Source organism: Crinia signifera, chromosome 7 (assembly GCF_055691185.1).
Source record: "Crinia signifera chromosome 7, ASM5569118v1, whole genome shotgun sequence".
Taxonomy (NCBI): domain Eukaryota; kingdom Metazoa; phylum Chordata; class Amphibia; order Anura; family Myobatrachidae; genus Crinia; species Crinia signifera.
In genome coordinates, this window is record NC_139223.1 from 137,883,490 (window position 1) to 137,902,987 (window position 19,498).

At 41.9% G+C, this 19,498-nt stretch overlaps 1 protein-coding gene across 4 annotated transcripts in view; it reads left to right on the top strand.

The window, feature by feature from the left end:
• Window positions 1-19,498, top strand: part of LRP1B (LDL receptor related protein 1B) — a 1,445,580-nt gene that overhangs the window by 1,058,990 nt on the left and 367,092 nt on the right. For all 4 annotated transcript variants that reach the window (XM_083153866.1, XM_083153869.1, XM_083153867.1 and 1 more), the window contains exons 36-40: window positions 13,301-13,435; window positions 15,355-15,484; window positions 18,063-18,189; window positions 18,325-18,476; window positions 18,765-18,889. In XM_083153866.1, the coding sequence (XP_083009992.1) occupies window positions 13,301-13,435; window positions 15,355-15,484; window positions 18,063-18,189; window positions 18,325-18,476; window positions 18,765-18,889 (669 nt within the window). The remainder of the gene's footprint in view (window positions 1-13,300; window positions 13,436-15,354; window positions 15,485-18,062; window positions 18,190-18,324; window positions 18,477-18,764; window positions 18,890-19,498) is intronic.

Below are 19,498 nucleotides of genomic sequence, written 5' to 3' on the forward strand. Positions count from 1 at the left end.
AATCCCGGCACCTCCACACTGTATTAGCAATGTAAGTGCCGCAGCCGGGCGGGGAGGGATCGGGCATGCAGAGCGGGGCAGCCAGCGGCACAGTTTCTGGTGCTCCGGTGCCCTTTGATCTCTTGGCCCCCGGAGCTCATGCTCCGCCCTCCCTACACCCCTGCGCAAGATACCTCGTGCAGCATTAGCATACAGTATTATTGCCCAGCCATTGTGTACAATGGGGGTCATTTAACACCACTCGCCATGGGGAATACCCATAAAATGCTGAGTGTACCCCTCCAGATGCCCCCAAAGGCATTCGTACAGAAGCCCTGCACATGCACAAATACGCGCATGCACAGAGCCGCACCACCTGTCCCCAATCACTAGAAAATTGGGCCCCAAGGACCTGATTCTGATTTGGGATATTAAGAAACAGCTTATTACTGTGCACCTGGACAAACCATGTTACCATGAAATGGGGTGTACAAAATGCAAATTTTTGTATGTGAGGTAAACACAGCCTGCTTTTGCATGTACTGTAACTCACTATGGGCCAGATGTACTAAGCTTGAAAAGTGATAAAATGGAGTGTGATAAACCACCAACCAATCAGCTTCTACCTTCCATGTCACAGGCTGTGTTTAAAAAATGACAGGTAGCAGCTGATCGGTTAGTTATCACTCTCCATTTTATCACTTTTCAAGGCTTAGTACATCTCGCCCTAATAGTTTTCTGTTATTTCCAAATTAATCCATTAAGAATATATAATACTTAACCAATTTTAACCTTTAACTTCTATTAAACCAATGACCATGCACAACGATAACATACTGTACTGTAGTTTATAAAATAAATTAACCATCCTACTGTAAGTAAAACTATATATAATTGAAACACTGACATATAATTAACCCACAAATAATAAGGTGGCCAGAAGATGCAGCAATCTCAATTTTTGCCGTATCTCTTGTACCATACCTTAGAAAATGACTATAATATTCCCCGTTTATGCACTTAACATTGAGGGACTCTCGTCCTCATCCGGAGCCAGTCTGAATGTTAATGCAAAAAGCAGGACACACTTGCCAAGTAAATTAGAGGGTAGGTGTCCTGCAACAATCTTTTGTGTTACGAAAAAAGCCAAAGAGATGCAGTGCTCTTCCATCATGCTGTGATTCCTCCAAATGGGAGAAAGATGAAACAAACAAAGCAGTGAAAAACAAGATGACTCAAAAAAAGAAAAAACACCACGTGGCTATCTGCAAAAAAAAGCATCCTTGAATAATATTCAATTAAAATGTATGCCCTAGATCAGGCATGTCCAAACTGTGGCCCTTCAGCTGTTGTGAGACTACAAGTCCCATCATGCCTTGCCACAGTTTTGCTATTCGGGAATGCTAAAACTGTGGCAAGGCATGCTAGGATGTGTAGTTTCACAACAGCTGGAGGGCCACAGTTTGGACATACCTGCCCTAGATCCTTAATTGGATCAACAAATGCATACCTCCCAACTGTCCCGATTTTTGTGGGACAGTGATTATGGGACTGACCGGCTGTCACACCCGCAGGCAGCAGAGTCCTGTGGTGGTGGTGAGTGGAGGGGCAGTTTGGAGTTCCCCTGTCACTTGCTGCTCTTCTCAGTATGTGCCATCATCTATTCATGAGAAACAGAGAGCTTTACTTTTACACTGCAAAGTAGATTTCAGTTTGGACATCTAAATCCCTCCGCACATTACAACTCTTTGTTTTTAGTGCATACCAGCTCTAATGCATTGTACTAACATTTTATCAGATATATATATATATATATATATATATATATATATATATATATATATATATATATATATATATATATATATATATATATATATATATATATATATATATATATATAAAGACCAAAAAGACACACTCTCCAGGCTGTTTGATGCAAAATAAAAAGCTGTGTATTTGTATTCACATAGACATCATAGTATAAAGAAGGGTACTCAACGCTAGCTTTTCAGTCCAATTAGGACCTTCCTCAGGAGTTAGACAACAAGGGCATCCATTTGGGGTGAAGCACAGCGTGGACCACACAGCAGGTTCCTACAGCTGTGTGGTCCACGCTGTGCTTCACCCCAAATGGATGCCCTTGTTGTCTAACTCCTGAGGAAGGTCCTAATTGGACTGAAACGCTAACGTTGAGTACCCTTCTTTATACTATGATGTCTATGTGAATACAAATACACAGCTTTTTGGCCCTTATTCTGATTGATGCGGACTTTACCGCGTTCTTACGGATAGCGTCTTTACGGCGTCTGCGCATGCGTGGAGAACGCTACGCGCATGTGCCACGCCTTGACTCGGTACCAGTTCGGACAAAGACCGTCCAAAACTGGTCACCGCAATCAGTCGGGAAATAGGGGCGTATTATGGGCGTCATGCGGAATGACACATGGGCGTAGTTTCAAAGTGGGCAAAACGGGGCGGAAACATGGGCGGACACGGGGGAGTACACTTATGTTGGGGGGCGTACATTCGGAAACCACTCCGAATGCACGCGAGCAAAAAGGGCTGAAATGTGCGGTGTCCACAAGTGTACTATTGCTTTGCGGACACCACTCGTTCATGCGGTAGGCGAACGTACGCCTAATGACTACAACCATTAACACCTGAACCCAATACAATCTACTCCTTTACTCATTACTCACTAATAGGACGCTTGTCAGTGCTTTAATTGAAACCATTGCACTTCAATTGCTGTAAGGGTTAATGTGTGCAATGCATGTGTTAGGCATGCTTGTAAGGATATATTGGAATCTAATTGATTCCAATTCCAAATAAGCAGTTTTTTATGAGGATAGGTAATTGAATAAGTGGGTCATGTGATGTCTTGCAGAAGATACTTCATAGTGGGTTGTTTGGCGTAAATCCTCCGCTTACGTGCGGTAGCACCGCTTGGCTCCCGGTCGGATGCGGTATTCCCGAGCATACTCTGTAATACTCTGTAATACCGTGCCGAATCGGAGTGTTTCTCCCGCACACGCATGGTTTGTATGTCGTCCGTAAACACGCCCTGTTCTTAAAGAGTGAGTCCGTCCGAATGCGGCGGACACGTGGGCGTTTCTACGGACGATGGCCGCATGCGGCAAAACACCGTGGCGTGCGGACCGCTCCGTAAGAATGCGGGAATTTCCGCACAGATCAGAATAAGGGCCTTTATTTTGCCTCAAACAGCCTGGAGAGTGTGTCTTTTTGGTCTTTATATACATGGACTTTGTTTCTTGTAAGGAAAGTTCTGGACATCACCCCAGCGGTTGCATATTTTTTGTATGGAGTGCGATCTTATTGCATATATATATATATATATTGCACACAGAAAAAAGCAGGAATAGGTGCGCTGGCACCTTTGCTCAAACAGAGCTGTTTTACACAGTTCACAGTCTATAGGCACGTGTCCTCAAATTCTGGACCGTCGCTCCTCTTCCTCGCTCCCAATTCCCAAGGGGAGATCACCAACACTTCTCTACAACAACAGAAGAAAAGGGCGCCCAATGGTGCAGTATCTTTGATGTTTTTATTTTACATAAAAATGTTTAAAAGTGCTTAATTACCAGATATTTCATCTGCGGTGGGCTAAATTAACCACCTGGCAATACATAAATCCACACTGGCAAGCTGGATACAAATGGCGGGTATGCGACCCCCTGCTGTGCACTCACGGTTGCCGGCTACACACTGGCTGTGTGCAGAGACGGGAACACCACGCTGTACAGAGCTCCGGGGGGGACACTCCTCTCCTCTGGATACGATTGCGTCAGTCAGGCCACGCCCCAGACCACTGTGCTTCAGGTCTGGATATCCTCAGTAGTGTTTGTCTACAAACACTACTGAGGATATCCAGACCTGGAGCACAGTGACAGTCTGGAGAGACACTTTAAAGCCTCGGCATCCAAATTCTGTAATTGGGGTCAGGCCAGTGATCTTATTCTGGGACCGTAAGACACATGCAGAAAGGAACAGCCCTGGGTCACTGTACCTCCTCTGACACGTTGCCTAGGCAACTACAGCTCCGGCAGTGAGGTCACCACAACACGCCCACAGTAGGCGTTTCACAATGGCCGCTGTCCCTGCACTGAACGGTGATCTAACGCTACTTATAGAGGGACTTGTTGAGATATAATCTTGGATGAACCGAAGAGGAGAATACAAACTCCCTGACATTGGAAATCTATTACAAAACACCTGTCAGAGTGGTTTGGAGACCACTGTTAACGGTACACCTGAACTTTATTGGGGTGTATATCTCACAAACGGTGAAGGGTATCACTGTGACGTATAAAACGTATTGCACAAAGGGGGCGCCCATCTCATCTTTTTTTCAGATCTCTACCAAACAGTTTCTTTGGACAGGAACCAATAGGAGAGGAGCTGCCACTCCGGAAAAAGGAGGAATTGTGCATTCGTGTGTGCACTACACGCACTACTAATATAGAACCACCCTTTGATCAAAGAAGGGGATTGACTCTTAGCGCTAGTACCACTATCTACATATATATATATATAGAGAGAGAGAGAGAGAGAGAGAGAGAAAGAAGGAGGCGGCACTCGTCAGGCTGAATAATAGGTGTCCTTTAATCCTACAGTATCGGGGTTACCCCCCGTCGTCAGGGATGGACAACATACACACAATGATGATGGAGTAGTCAGCTGGACCGGAGGGACGCCTACTGTCGGGTGGACATTTCCGGTCTCACCTGGCTGAGTAGGACGCTCCCATGTCCGGCAGGTGAGCTCAATTTGTTTTTAATGGGGTTGGGGGGCGGGGTGTTTTGTCTGGGTGTGTTTATAAGGTCACTTCTGTTATGTATCATTGTGTGTATGTTGTCCATCCCTGACGACGGGGGGTAACCCCGATACTGTAGGATTAAAGGACACCTATTATTCAGCCTGACGAGTGCCGCCTCCTTCCTTCTCTCTGTCTGTTGGCCCCACGTGGACTTACAATTGGATGGCACCGCAGCACATATACCTATTTATGGACTCTAGTGAGTCAGCTTACTTTTATTCTTGAGTGCCGGACCTTGGTTACATATATATATATATATATATATATATATATATATATATAAAAGTTGGAAAAGAAGAGGGCGGACATTAACGGGTTTGAAGTGAAAAAAATCTTTAGTGAAGGAGGTGTAACATAGACCGACATTTCGAGGCTGCTGGGCCTCTTTTTCAAGGTGTATACTTTTTTTACCTTATACTAGCACGGCTGGGAAGGCAACACGGTACTGGGAGCCGAAAACCAGAGTGCCGACCTATTTGAAAAAAAAAAAATATATATATATAGCAGACCTTGAGGACAGCACTCCGTTAGTGCAATAAAAGGGTGCCTTCCGACCTTGATATCCCGTAGGGACGTCCAGCATACATATGTTCCACCAGCGGCACTCCCAAATAATCGACACACAACCAAAAGCATGAGTTTTGCAACGTTTCAATGTCTTTTTATTCACATCGTCATCAGGCAGATACAAACAATACATCAACAAGGTTCACCTTATATCCCCTCCCCAAACACAATCACAAGTGAAATGGGAATGTAATCAAGGACATGACGCCCAGTTACTGACGTCAGCGGCCGTGATATGTTCCCATAGTGATATACAAACACACAGAAAAACAATACAAATACATAAAGATAGAAAATATAAAAAGCATGAAGGTACAAGTCGACAATTTCGAAAAAACATATTAATAATACACTTTGTAAAAAAGCACTTTATAGAAAAGCATGCAGACCCAGGTACTCATTAAGGGGCTAGTGTATTTAACCTGTGAATCCATCTGGATTCACAGCGTAACAATCTAAGTGAACGATCTTCTCCGCGTAGATCAGCGGGAATATGGTCAATGAGACAGTACCTTAAAGTGGCTAGGCTGTGCCCAGCCTGCAAAAAATGTCTAGAAACCGGTTGATCACTCTGTCCGGTGGTCAAAGCAGTACGGATAAAATAGCGGTGTGCTGCCATGCGCTCCCGCAACGTACGGTCGGTTTTGCCGACATAGCTGAGACCACACGGACAGGTGATCATGTAGACAACGTGTGTCGTCGTACATGTCAACCGGTAATTGATGGTATATTTCTTACCGCTGTGGGGATGTCTGAATGTGTCACCAGTGACTAGTGAACGACAGGTTATACAATTATGACACCTGAAACAACCATTTTTAGCATATAAGAACTGACCAGTTTTAACACCAGGGGTGAAATGTAATAGGATGAGAGATTCAGAAAGTGAGAGATTTGGTAAGAAATCTCCAGTTTTTTTAAAGCGGCAATCATTTACACTGCAAAATCACACTGGTTTTGCAGTGTAAATGATTGCCGCTTTAAAAAAACTGGAGATTTCTTACCAAATCTCTCACTTTCTGAATCTCTCATCCTATTACATTTCACCCCTGATGTTTTTACAGAAATGTCAGTCTTCATTACCCAGTCACGTACATTTTTCCCCCTAGTGTAGGTTGTGCCCCGTCGTTTTCGGAATCTGAAGCGGACAATATTTTATTTGGTGACTTACTACAGGACGAACCCAAATCACTTGAACTGTGTTATCGTGATTGGGTCCGCCTCAAACAGCGTGAAATTGATTTCCATTTACATGGAGTGACGCTAAGCGACTATTATAAACGCAAAATTATCCCTAGAGGCTTCCGAGTACACAATTGTCCTACGATTGGTCGTTTTAACAGCAGTTTCTGTAAGCGTTGGATATCAGTGTTAAATAAATGCAGTTACGACCTTATGCTTTTAGTCATCGAGGAGGCGGGTCGAGAATTGAAATTAACACGTGAGAAACTGACCGTCTTTGAAACACTGCATAAGGATATGTTTATAAGTGATGTCTCACAAGACTGGTGTGCTAAATTGCAGACTCAAATCAACACTTATAAACAGGAACTGCTGGCTTTCAAGAAGCAAAAACTGTCCAAAGTTCTACAGGACTATGAATTGAACCGGGTCTATATGTGGATGCATGGAGGGCGAGGCGATCAAAGACCCCCTCCCACTGGCCGTACACGGTTCCGTACTCATCGCAATGACAGACGACACCATCCTGGGTCTGATGCGCCTTCCACCAGCGACTCTGACCGTTCTACATCTTCGGTCCCTTTAGGTGTGGGCACCCGGAGGCAGCACCAAGATCCTGGAGAAAGTACACCAGGCGTGGTGGCCAAAAACACCGGACGAGGTCGGGGCAAAAATTTCAAACCCCCGGTGCCCAAGAAACAACAATAATTAATCTGTCAACGCGTCAGCTTACAGTGGATGAGAGTAGCGTCCTAAGTCGTGGACTGTCCTTTGTTCCAACATGTCAGTTTAATGCTTTTAATTGGGAGGTGGAGAAATACAGACTTAAAAATACTAATGATTCTGCTGTTGTGAACTCTCAAACTATTCCGCCTCAATTACGTAAGTTACAGCGTAAATCAACCTTTGAGCCTGTTTCTAATAATGTTTCAATAAAAACTTTTTCCCGCATGCTAGATACCCAGGTTACTAATGATGTAATTTCTAAATTGCCCAAGGGGCGATCCATGAGTAATTTACCTGCTGGTGAATACAGTGCTTTGAAATCTCTTGCTTCTTATGCAGATATAACGATACGCCCCGCTGACAAAGGCGGGGCTATCGTTATACAGAATTTATCTTCATACAAGGAAGAAATTTACCGTCAACTGTCTGATACTAATGTGTACAGCAAACTTGATCATGACCCTACTGACAGGTTTAGATTGGTGTTACAGGAGAAAATTTCCTATGCTGTATTGGAGGGTATTTTATATAAAAAGCTGGCTGATGCTTTAATACCTCGTTGTCCCTTGGTTCCGCTATTATATACGCTCCCCAAGGTGCACAAGAGTTTGTCACAGCCCCCCGGGTCGGCCAATCATAGCCGCTCGGGGTTCACTGTTCCAACCCTGTGCTACTTACATCGATACTTTGTTGCAGCCATGCATTGTGAATTATAACCACATTCAGACATCCCCACAGCGGTAAGAAATATACCATCAATTACCGGTTGACATGTACGACGACACACGTTGTCTACATGATCACCTGTCCGTGTGGTCTCAGCTATGTCGGCAAAACCGACCATATGTTGCGGGAGCGCATGGCAGCACACCGCTATTTTATCCGTACTGCTTTGACCACCGGACAGAGTGATCAACCGGTTTCTAGACATTTTTTGCAGGCTGGGCACAGCCTAGCCACTTTAAGGTACTGTCTCATTGACCATATTCCCGCTGATCTACGCGGAGGAGATCATTCACTTAGATTGTTACGCTGTGAATCCAGATGGATTCACAGGTTAAATACACTAGCCCCACGCGGCCTTAATGAGTACCTGGGTCTGCATGCTACAAAGTGTATTGTTAATATGTTTTTTGTAAATTGTCGACTTGTACCTTCATGCTTTTTATATTTTCTATCTTTATGTATTTGTATTGTTTTTCTGTGTGTTTGTATATCACTATGGGAACATATCACGGCCGCTGACGTCAGTAACTGGGCGTCATGTCCTTGATTACATTCCTATTTCACCTGTGATTGTGTTTGGGGAGGGGATATAAGGTGAACCTTGCTGATGTATTGTTTGTATCTGCCTGATGACGATGTGAATAAAAAGACATCGAAACGTTGCAAAGCCATGCTTTTGGTTGTGTGTCGATTATTTGGGAGTGCCGCCGGTGGAACATATATATATATATATATATATATATATATATATATATATATATATATATATATATATATATATATATATATATATATATACAGGGTGGGAGAGCCGGCACTCACTCCTAACAAAAGCAATTGCCTCTGGGTGTCCTCTGCAAGGTGTGGACAAAGGTAGCAGGAAGGCAGAGTCACTCCAAAAAGGACTTTTGATAAAAAAGTCCTTTTTGGAGTGACTCTGCCTTCCTGCTACCTTTATATATATATATATATATATATATATATATATATATATATATATATATATATATATATATATATAAAGGTATATATATAAATATACACTTAACATCGGCACTCACCTTTCCTAGTTTTGGGGTGCCCTATGGCTTGTGACCACATTGTTTAAACAGACATTGTAGGGGCTCTGCACACACTAAATTAACTGATAATAAATAGTGGAGATTTGGTTCATGAATTGATCAATGCATTTAAGCCTGCAGCCCCCTTCACAGTACCCCACTGTTCTGCAGGTCCTAACACTATCGCTGAAAATGGCTACAATACACATAGCTATCACATCAATGTTTGATTCCAGGCATGCTATCTGGTCTGAAGCTCACAGCACACTTTGCTTTTATAGGTGAGCAGCTACCAACACACCTGTCACTAATCATCTAGGGAAATGGTTAACATAAGCTATGTAATCTTAGTTAAAACATGGTGCATGAGAGAATGTGACCACAATAAGATTAATTTAAAAAATTAATCTAATAAATAATATATACACTTAACATCGGCAATCACCTTTACTAGTTTTGGGGTGCCCTATGGCTTGTGACCACATTGTTTAAACAGACATTGTAGGGGCTCTGCACACACTAAATTAACTGATAATAAATAGTGGAGATTTGGTTCATGAATTGCTTATCTATAAAAGCTGCTCACCTATAAAAGCAAAGTGTGCTGTGAGCTTCAGACCAGATAGCATGCCTGGAATCAAACATTGATGTGATAGCTATGTGTATTGTAGCCATTTTCAGTGATAGTGTTAGGACCTGCAGAACAGTGGGGTCCCGTGAAGGGGGCTGCAGGCTTAAATGCATTGATCAATTCATGAACCAATTCTCCACTATTTATTATCAGTTAATTTAGTGTGTGCAGAGCCCCTACAATGTCTGTATAAACAATGTGGTCACAAGCCATAGGGCACCCCAAAACTAGGAAAGGTGAGTGCCGATGTTAAGTGTATATATTGTTTATCTGCTGAGGAGACTGAGATCCTTTGGAGTGCAGGGAGCGCTCCTGAAGACCTTCTTCAACTGTGTAGTGGCATCGGCCATATTCTATGGAGTGGTCTGCTGGGGTAGCAGTGTTTCAACAGCCGACAGTAAGAGACTAAACAGAGTGGTAAGGAAGGCCAGTTCTGTCCTAGGAATGCCTTTGGATTCGGTAGAGATTGTGGGTGAGAGGAGAATGATCAACAAGATGACATCATTATTGGATAATGCTTCACACCCGCTCAAAAACGTTTTGACAGATCTGTGTAGCACTTTCAGTGATAGGTTGCTTCACCCTCGATGCTCAACGGAGAGATATCGCAGATCGTTCCTTCCGGCTGCAATTAGAATGTACAACTGTCATGGTCTGAAGAAGACCTGCATGTTCCTAGATTCTTGAGTTATATTGTTTGGATCTTATCTTATTATGTGTGTTCTTATTATTATGCTACTACTCTTATCTGTACTTGAACCTTGCTGTAACACTGAAATTTCTCCATTGTGAGACGAATAAAGGGATTCTATTCTATTCTATTCTATTAGATTATTATTTTAAATTAGTCTTATTGTGGTCACATTCTTTAATGCACCATGTTTTAACTAAGATTCCATAGCTTATGTTAACCATTTCCCTAGATGATTAGTGACAGGAGTGTTGGTAGCTGCTCACCTATAAAAGCAAAGTGTGCTGTGAGCTTCAGACCAGATAGCATGCCTGGAATCAAACATTGATGTGATAGCTATGTGTATTGTAGCCATTTTCAGCGATAGTGTTAGGACCTGCAGAACAGTGGGGTCCCGTGAAGGGGGCTGCAGGCTTAAATGCATTGATCAATTCATGAACCAAATCTCCACTATTTATTATCAGTTAATTTAGTGTGTGCAGAGCCCCTACAATGTCTATATATATATATATATATATATATATATATATATATATATATATATATATATATATATTGTGAGTGTGTTTGTTATTGTTTTAAGAATAGGGGGACATTGAAAAAACTTGGCTACTCATTTCTTGTGGCATGAGGCCCGTGTACAAACAGAGAATATGAACAATTTGAATATGGTGTTGACATATAAAGTCGGTACAGCTTTAGTTAAAGAATAATAGGGACTAGTGACTTGACATTTCAGTTTTGCACAAGCCGTAATTTCCAAAAATGACTCAGATTGAACAAACCTGAAAGCTATTATTTTTGCTAAGTACGCGTTTAGACTAGAGGCAGTACTCCAATATGCGTCCTACTGTGTTTCTTCCCTCTGTTGAATACTTCCAACAGTGATGGTTGGCAGTCATGGAATGGTATGGAATTTTCATCTGGAATATTACATCTAAAGACAATAACTGAGAACTTACATTTTACATCTCACAATTGTGATCAGATGCAGCTTCATTACCCCAATAATCAATGTACATGTCATTATCACTCTTGTTGCTATCTAGGCGGGCAATCAGTGCTATTTTTTCAGCAGGAACCAGTAGGAACTCAGTTCCCAAACCTCTAATTAAATATGACATCATCAGGAACTGGGTTCCTGAACCTGTTTTAGGCCACTAAGTACTTTCCATAAGATAAGTTTTATTTAGTCACTTGTGTGTGCCTTTGTTTCTAAATACAATATATACATCTTCCTCTCTCATTCTCTCTTTCTCTCTCTCTCTATCTATTTTTATTTAATTGATCCACCTCTCATACCCATAGTTCATAGACCTATTTTTGCAGAAACATAGTACTGCAACAATGTTTTATGTATAATTAAAAGGTTTTGTTTTTCTGAGTTTCTATCAGTTTGGCAGATTTTTTTTATTTTAGTTTCTCTCAAAGAAGATTATGATTCAATTCTGTATGCTGGATACAGACTGATATCCTGAGCTTTGTATCAAGGCTCTGCCTGAGGGGTAGGAATTTTGTGTGGGTCTGCCTGTTTGTTTTTTTGAAAGCAGTAATCATGCACAAGGCAAAACCAACATGAGTTTGCCTTGTGAGGATACTACCCACTTCACCATTGCTGTGCTATCTACAGGTATTTTTCTCTGAAAAATAGGGGAAAGGACAGAGAATGCTACATATAATAAGAATAAGTTAATAATAAGAGGTTCTACCATGCCACACACAAAGAGAAAGAAAGCTGGTGCATTATTCAAACTTTACAAATTATAATAATAAAAAAATGGGTTTACCCACTACTTTCAGGTAACCTCATCATAAGGTAAGTCCAGTGGTAGATTTTATCTTTAGGCTGCAGGACTGCAGCCCCCCAGGTAACATTTGTCATCCAGTTCAGTGTCAGCGAAGCCTAGACTGGCATCAATGTGACTGGCAGTAATTATCTATTGGAAGTACTGTCAGTCACAGAAACACAAAGCTATCCCATTGGGAGGTTTTGCCTTCCTCCATGACTGCCAGTCCAGGCTGGGATAAGCAGAGAACTTACTTCCTGTAGGATGCACTCCCTGCCTCATTGTGCTGCCCAAAGAGGTTTTTGTAGGCTGCAGTTAGTTCAGTCCATAAAAGCCAGGTGTATGCTCCAGGTTTGTTTGCGCAGTCATTGTGCAGGTGCTAAAACCCGGGGCTGGCAGCTGTCTTTTTCAGACAGGGCAAAAACAGCAGCCCCCCTGCCAAATATACAGAAAGTAGGAGCTGCCGCTGCGTGAGACCCTAACATTTCAGGGGTTCAAGTCTACGGCATGGGAAATTCCATGGCACCATACTTGTGAAAGATGGCAATTGAAGTGTTAGATAAGGGAGATAAGTTAGTATACTGTATAGTAGTGGTGTTACAGGGTAAAAATATGTGCAAAATGTGCTAGAATAAGTATTACAATGTGATGCGTTATGGCTCAGCCAAAGCAATTAAGGGGGCCCCATACCCATAAAATCAAACCAAAACTGACATACTGTACAGTGTACTATGTACGGTATAAGCTAAAGGTGCCTCATGCCTTCCATTGTACGTACAAATACATCATTTTACATAATGCTTTATGTACAGTGTGAGAACTTTTGGCCATGGCACTGTCTACAACCACAATATCTGTTTCACCGGGAGTATTATAAATTATGCTTACAGTACATTCTGAATATAACTTTTCTTTAACACGGCCAGCACAGGCAAATACCCAAATCACAGGTATCTGGGTTGTAGTCTCTGTGCCTTGTGGGGCATTGTAAACACTTTAACCATCTATCCAAATCTTTTCTTTTCCTTTTCATTTTTTCTCTCCAATAACATGTCCAGTGTCATCCAACTGATTTGCTTGTTAAAACTGGTGGCTGATTTATCTTTACAGGAAACGACACAATATATTGGACTGACATGGGATTCAACAAAATCAGCCGCTCTAAACGAGACCAGACTTGGAGAGAGGAAATTATTACAAACGGCCTTGGGAGAGTGGAAGGAATAGCGATTGACTGGATAGCCGGTAGCTGTCTTATGTTTTTCTTGTAACTGTCATTGGGCTTGTTCTAAAGTGTTTGTACATGTTGCAGGCCATGATCTTTAAAATGCCTTTTATGTTTTTTTTATATTTATTTTATTTTTTTAACCAATAATGACATATTTGCGCATCTAGACACACAAGTGTACAGAATCAATTTCTCTGGCAGGGAGGCTCTCCCTGACATTTCGGGGCCTCTAGATATGTGATTTTAATGCTGAAGATGATTTAGTAGTAATAACTTGGTATTATTTTTTGGAGAGCAGTTCGGGCAGAAATACATTTGAGATGCTACATGCCTGAAGTTATGAAGTTTCAGAATGTGGTATAAACCTTTATTCTCTAGATATGAGAAATGGAACTCTGCACAGAGATTCGTTTCAGCAGCATTTCTCATTTCAGTTTTTCATATTTTCACAGTTTTTAAAACTCTGGTCCTGAGATGTTGTTCCCATTTTTGGGGAAAAAGTACTTATTTTATAATGATAAACTATAATTATTTTTTAATAGAACATATTTCAATTCTGGACTTTTGTCTTACAATCAACATTCGTGTACTGTACTTTATCCAGTGATCAGTGAATTCTTTGAGAGTCAGTAGAACAAGTACCTGTAATAGAATATACTGTATGTATATATGAGAACCTTTAATGATACTTTAGAAATACCTATTAATAAATACTATATTTTGAGTATATTTGTTTTGAGTCAACACAGAGTTAGGATCAGTCCCCGGACATCCTTTCCCTTTAAGTGCCACTGTTTTCATTTTCAAATTATATAAATAATGCATCAATACATAATTATTGGTCATCAAAACAACAATATGTTCTAGAATTGAGAGCAAATAATTTAGCAAAGCTTCTGCATCCATCCAACAAGATTTATCATTTTTTGTTTGGCGGTCGGCGTATGCGCATATTTTTGCATGTGCAGACCCAAGCAACGAACGGCTTCCGCGAGTTACACACACTCGCCAGGCCATTGATTGCGGGGAGGGAGGGCCAGGGGTGGATGGGGCAGGGACGCTGCTGGACCATGGAAATGCCCAGTTTTTTATGGGTGTCACCATGGGTACACGGGTGGACTGATGCCTACTGGAGGCGGACGTCTGACGTCACAGAACATCAGCCGCCCACCCCATCTACATCGTAGCGCTTGTAAATAAAAGTTAATTTTTATTTTTATTTGCAAAGGCAGGAGAAATCAATCAATGGTCGGCGAGCATTGAACGATTTCTCCTGCTAGCGAAGGCATGCCGAGGGGAATCGGCAGCGGGAGGAGCGCAGGGGGGGAGGGCGTTCAGTTGGCGGCGTATAAGGTGCTTGGTAAGATGATGTTTGCAGCTTACTGAGCCAACCTGAATCAGGGCCTTTTACATCCTTTTACAGGCACTTCAGGAATGACAAAAGGGCCACACATTACCCTTAAGCTGGGTATATGATAGGCAGTATGTAGCCTGCTCCTGATCGGACCGATATTTAGGTTGTTCTTCATGTCTTCTGTTCTGCCTGCTACTGGATGTAGCCCTTAAGCAATAAAACACATGATCTTTCACTATATTATTCAGTGTGTATAGATCATCATATTGTTTCATCGGTCACGCCGTCAGCCACAATCTGGGATCGTCTAGTGTGTAACCAGCATAAATCTCAGTAATACAGTATGCTGAACAGCATATTTAACCAAACCAAGAGAGACCAATCATTAATAACATATCATCAGGCTGTGGAAATGCCATATAGGTCTAGAGCTGCAGAGTTGCTGGACCATTGGTTTCACTTTACACAATGTTGTTTTAACCTTTTTATTTTCATATAATAAGCATCTAAATATTGATTCAACTGCTAGTGCATTTATTGTTTAATGGCATATTGCTGTGTATTTTTGATGTTTGCACATAGGTAATATATATTGGGCAGACCATGGTTTTAATTTGATTGAAGTGGCGAGACTCAATGGCTCCTTCCGATATGTAGTGATATCTCGAGGCATAGACCAGCCCAGAGCTGTCGCAGTACACCCAGAGAAAGGGTCAGTATCTTCTTTCGGGTTGTAATTGTTTTTACCATGTTATTTGCTTTAAACAAATAGATGATACTTGTTTAAATTATAAATGGTTTAAAGCTAAAATTATAATTTTATTAAATTTGGTAATATCAATACCGATTTTCTAAATGTGTTAATACACTTCCAAATCCTGGGCAGATCACTGAGTGCCTAACCAGCATGTTTTAATACACATTTTATCATGCATTAATAGTATTCAATAATAAGATTAGGATTTGATTAAACGGATTCCAATTAATAGTCTACATGTAAAAAGACTTTTCAAATTTTGGTACTTGTTTCCTAGCACGGCCACAATCGCGGGCATCGTGTGTCATTTTTAGTGGTATACGACGCGACCGACACGATGCCCCCGATTTTCCCATTGAAATGCATTGCAAATAGTCAAAATCGCGTCGGTCGCGTCGTATGCGGCTAAAAAAGCCTTAAATGGTCCAGACGCGATGCCCACGATTTCCCCATAGGAAACAATGTTAAATGGCTCAATGTACCCGCGATGGCCCCGATTTCTCATAGGGAACAATGTTAAATACCTAAATTTCACCAAATCATCATAGGAAACAATGGTAAATGGGCCAGAAAGCCCCAAAAACACCCCAGAACAGTGAAATGTCCCCCCAAAAGTACTTTACGCCACCCCACGATCAACGTGAACCTAAAGCGTGGCGAGCGCAGCGAGCCCGCGAGGGGCGGCGGTACGCGTCCTCCGACCTTTTCATACCCCCACTATCCACGTCGGCGTGGAGTTGAGAATAGAATAGTGTGGCGAGCGTAGCGAGCCACCGAGCCCGAAGTGTGGCGAGCGCAGCGAGCCCCGCGAGGGGACGCGGATACCTTCACAGGTAAATGCGTCCCTTCGCGGGCTTCACAGGTATCCGCGTCCCCTCGCCACGCTTTGGGCTCGGTGGCTCGCTGCGCTCGCCATACTATTCTATTCTCAACTCCACGCCGACGTGGATAGTGGGGGTATGAAAAGGTCGGAGGACGCATACCGCCGCCCCTCGCGGGCTCGCTGCGCTCGCCACGCTTCGGGTTCGCGTTGATCGTGGGGTGGCGTAAAATACTTTTGGGGGGACATTTCACTGTTCAGGGGTGTTTTGGGGGGTTTATGGCCCATTTAACATTGTTCCCTATGATGATTTGGGTAAATTGACCCATTTAACATTGTTTCCTATGGGAGATCGGGGGCATCGCGGCAAAATTGAGGCATTTAACATTGTTCCCTATAGGGAAATCGCGGGCATCGCGTCGCGACCATCGCACCCGATTTTTTAGTGCTTGCAATGGCCGCGATGCCCCCGATTTTTCCTCACGATGCCCACGATCATGATCGTTGTGGCCGTGCTAGGAAACAAGTACCCACATTTTTTATGTTTTGGGTTTTTGGTCTATTTTCTTCCAAGAGAAAAAAAACTAAATATGACATTCTAGAAAAATTCTCTCCTATTCCTAACCCTTTGGGTGAAATTTACTGAGATGGGAGCTCTATGGGCAACCAATCAGATACTATTATCTTCTAGAAGGTGCTAAATAAATAAATAGTCGATTCTGATTGGTTTCCCATAGCAACATCCCATGTGAAATAGAATTGCCAATTTGTCAAATCAAGTGTGAAAATTGCCAAGAATACCTTTTTATTAACCTTTGAGTGGCAACCTGGCTGTGAGAGATCCTCAAAATATCCATTAAAATGCCAGCGCCGCTCACAGCGACTGTTCTTTTTTTGGGTGCAATATTTAACTAAACTTCAATTAATTGACTTAGCTGTATTTGTATTTATTTATAATGTGAGCGACGCTGGCATTTTTAGCAGATATTTTGAGGATCGCTCACAGCAACAATGTAATTCAAAGGGTTAAATTGGAGTCGGATTTGGCGTGTCACTTTCCTCTAATTCCGTTGTTCTGACTACAAATGCTTATAAGGCAACTAATAAGTACAATTTGATGAAATGTATCTTTTTGGGGGGAGCTGAGCACACCTGATTATTGCTTCTTCATACAGTATATCTATGATTGCCACGCTACTATTTCTCTGTCTGTAAGCAGCCTGCTGATATCTCTGCCATTGCCACTCTCATATATCTGAGGGTGGCAATGGTCAATGACTATCCCTATCTCTCTGATGCAGGCATTCCCAATCCACGGTCCTCAAGGCACACCAACAGTCCATTTTTTCTAGATATCCAGGCTTGAGCACAGGTGACTTAATTAGTATCTAAGGGATTCTGATTAAACCATCTGTGCTGAAGCCTGGATATCACTAAAACCTGCACTGTTGGTGTGCCTTGAGGACCGTGGTTGGGAATGCCTGCTCTAAGGAGACAGTAAAAGACCTTTCTTTACATTATTTTAGTAAAAATAAAATCAGTAAATGTGCCTGTTATAGTGAAATGTGCTATCTCACTGAGGCTGAAGATAGTAAAATATCTGTAAAATATTAAACAATGTTTTGTTTTAGTTTCAGTTTTTTTAACACCTTAATGATTCCAGTATAATCTTCTAAGTGTTTATTGTATTTCCCCCGTATGTGTACATACCAGTTACCTTTTCTGGACTGAGTGGGGGCAAACTCCATGCATAAGTAGAGCCCGGCTGGATGGCTCAGAAAGAACTGTACTGGTGAACACGGGAATTGCCTGGCCAAATGGAATTTCGGTGGATTATGAGGTCTGTTTCCTTTGTGTTTTTTTTTTTTTTACATTTATGGAGCTTTAGATAGTTACAGCCACACACCTTCTATTCACCCTTCCATTAATCTCCTTATAAAGTGCATCTAAAGTTTACTTTGCAACTGATCTTTAGGAAAACAAATTATACTGGTGCGATGCCCGTACGGACAAGATAGAAAGGATCGACCTTGAAAGTGGACGGAATCGGGAGATTGTGCTGTCAGGGAGCAATGTGGATATGTTTTCAGTTGTCGTCTTCGGGGCTTACATTTACTGGTCTGACAGGTAATTTATTTTTCCATAAGTATTTGAGTCTGAAAATGTTATTTCAGCAGCAGCTGCTTCACCCTTGTAGGATTAGCCATTCCTTAGCAAGGTCACAAAAAGGATCTCACAGAGCCATGTAATTTCCACAGAATAGGCACTCTCGATATTCAAAGCTAAACCCTATCAATGTCACAGACACAAGTAGGTTTCCATGCCTCCTGTTAGGCCAGCTGTCTGTTGCATTTTAATGACTTGTTTGATTTTAATTATCCAAGGATTGTTGATCTGTGATCTTTTCTTTGGCAGAGCACACTCCAATGGCTCTATCAGAAGGGGCCACAAGAATGATGCTACAGATGCGGTTACCATGAGAACTGGGCTTGGAATTAACCTAAAGGATGTAAAAGTCTTTAACCGAGCCAGAGAAAAAGGTTTGATGCTGTAAATGATCAGTTGCACTGTGAATGCTGCCAGTACGAAATAGTTTTAGGGACACATTGCAATATAAAGCCATGTCTAACAGTCCCATAGTATGGGACTAATGACATGCAAAATATGTTAAGAGTAATTGTGGCAAAATAATATTGTTCATTTAGAGAGGGAAACGTTCCACCCATGTGTTGGGTCTTCTGAGGGCCGCCTGGCTGCTTGGTGTTGTATGGATCCCTGCACAATAAACAGGATGATTTTTTTTAAATGATTGGTGTTAGGTGCAAAGATTTAAGACCATCATGTAACTAGGGGACCTCTTTATCTTTCATACATGGTAGGTGATACTTTGAATGTATTTAAAAATAGTAATATTAATAAATAGAGCGTACACTGGTTTTAAAAATAGTAATATTGTTAATAGAGTAAAAATGCAGTCAATTACACTAACAGCTTTATCTGTACATACATAGAGGTGTTACGGATGCCACCAGGGTAATATAGATGGCCCTGTTGCACTTGCCCAGCAGTCTTTAAAGCCTCATACATGCTAAAACTTTGCCTATAAAAAACACTTTTCCCCAGCGGATTAGGTTCACCAAGTACTGGGA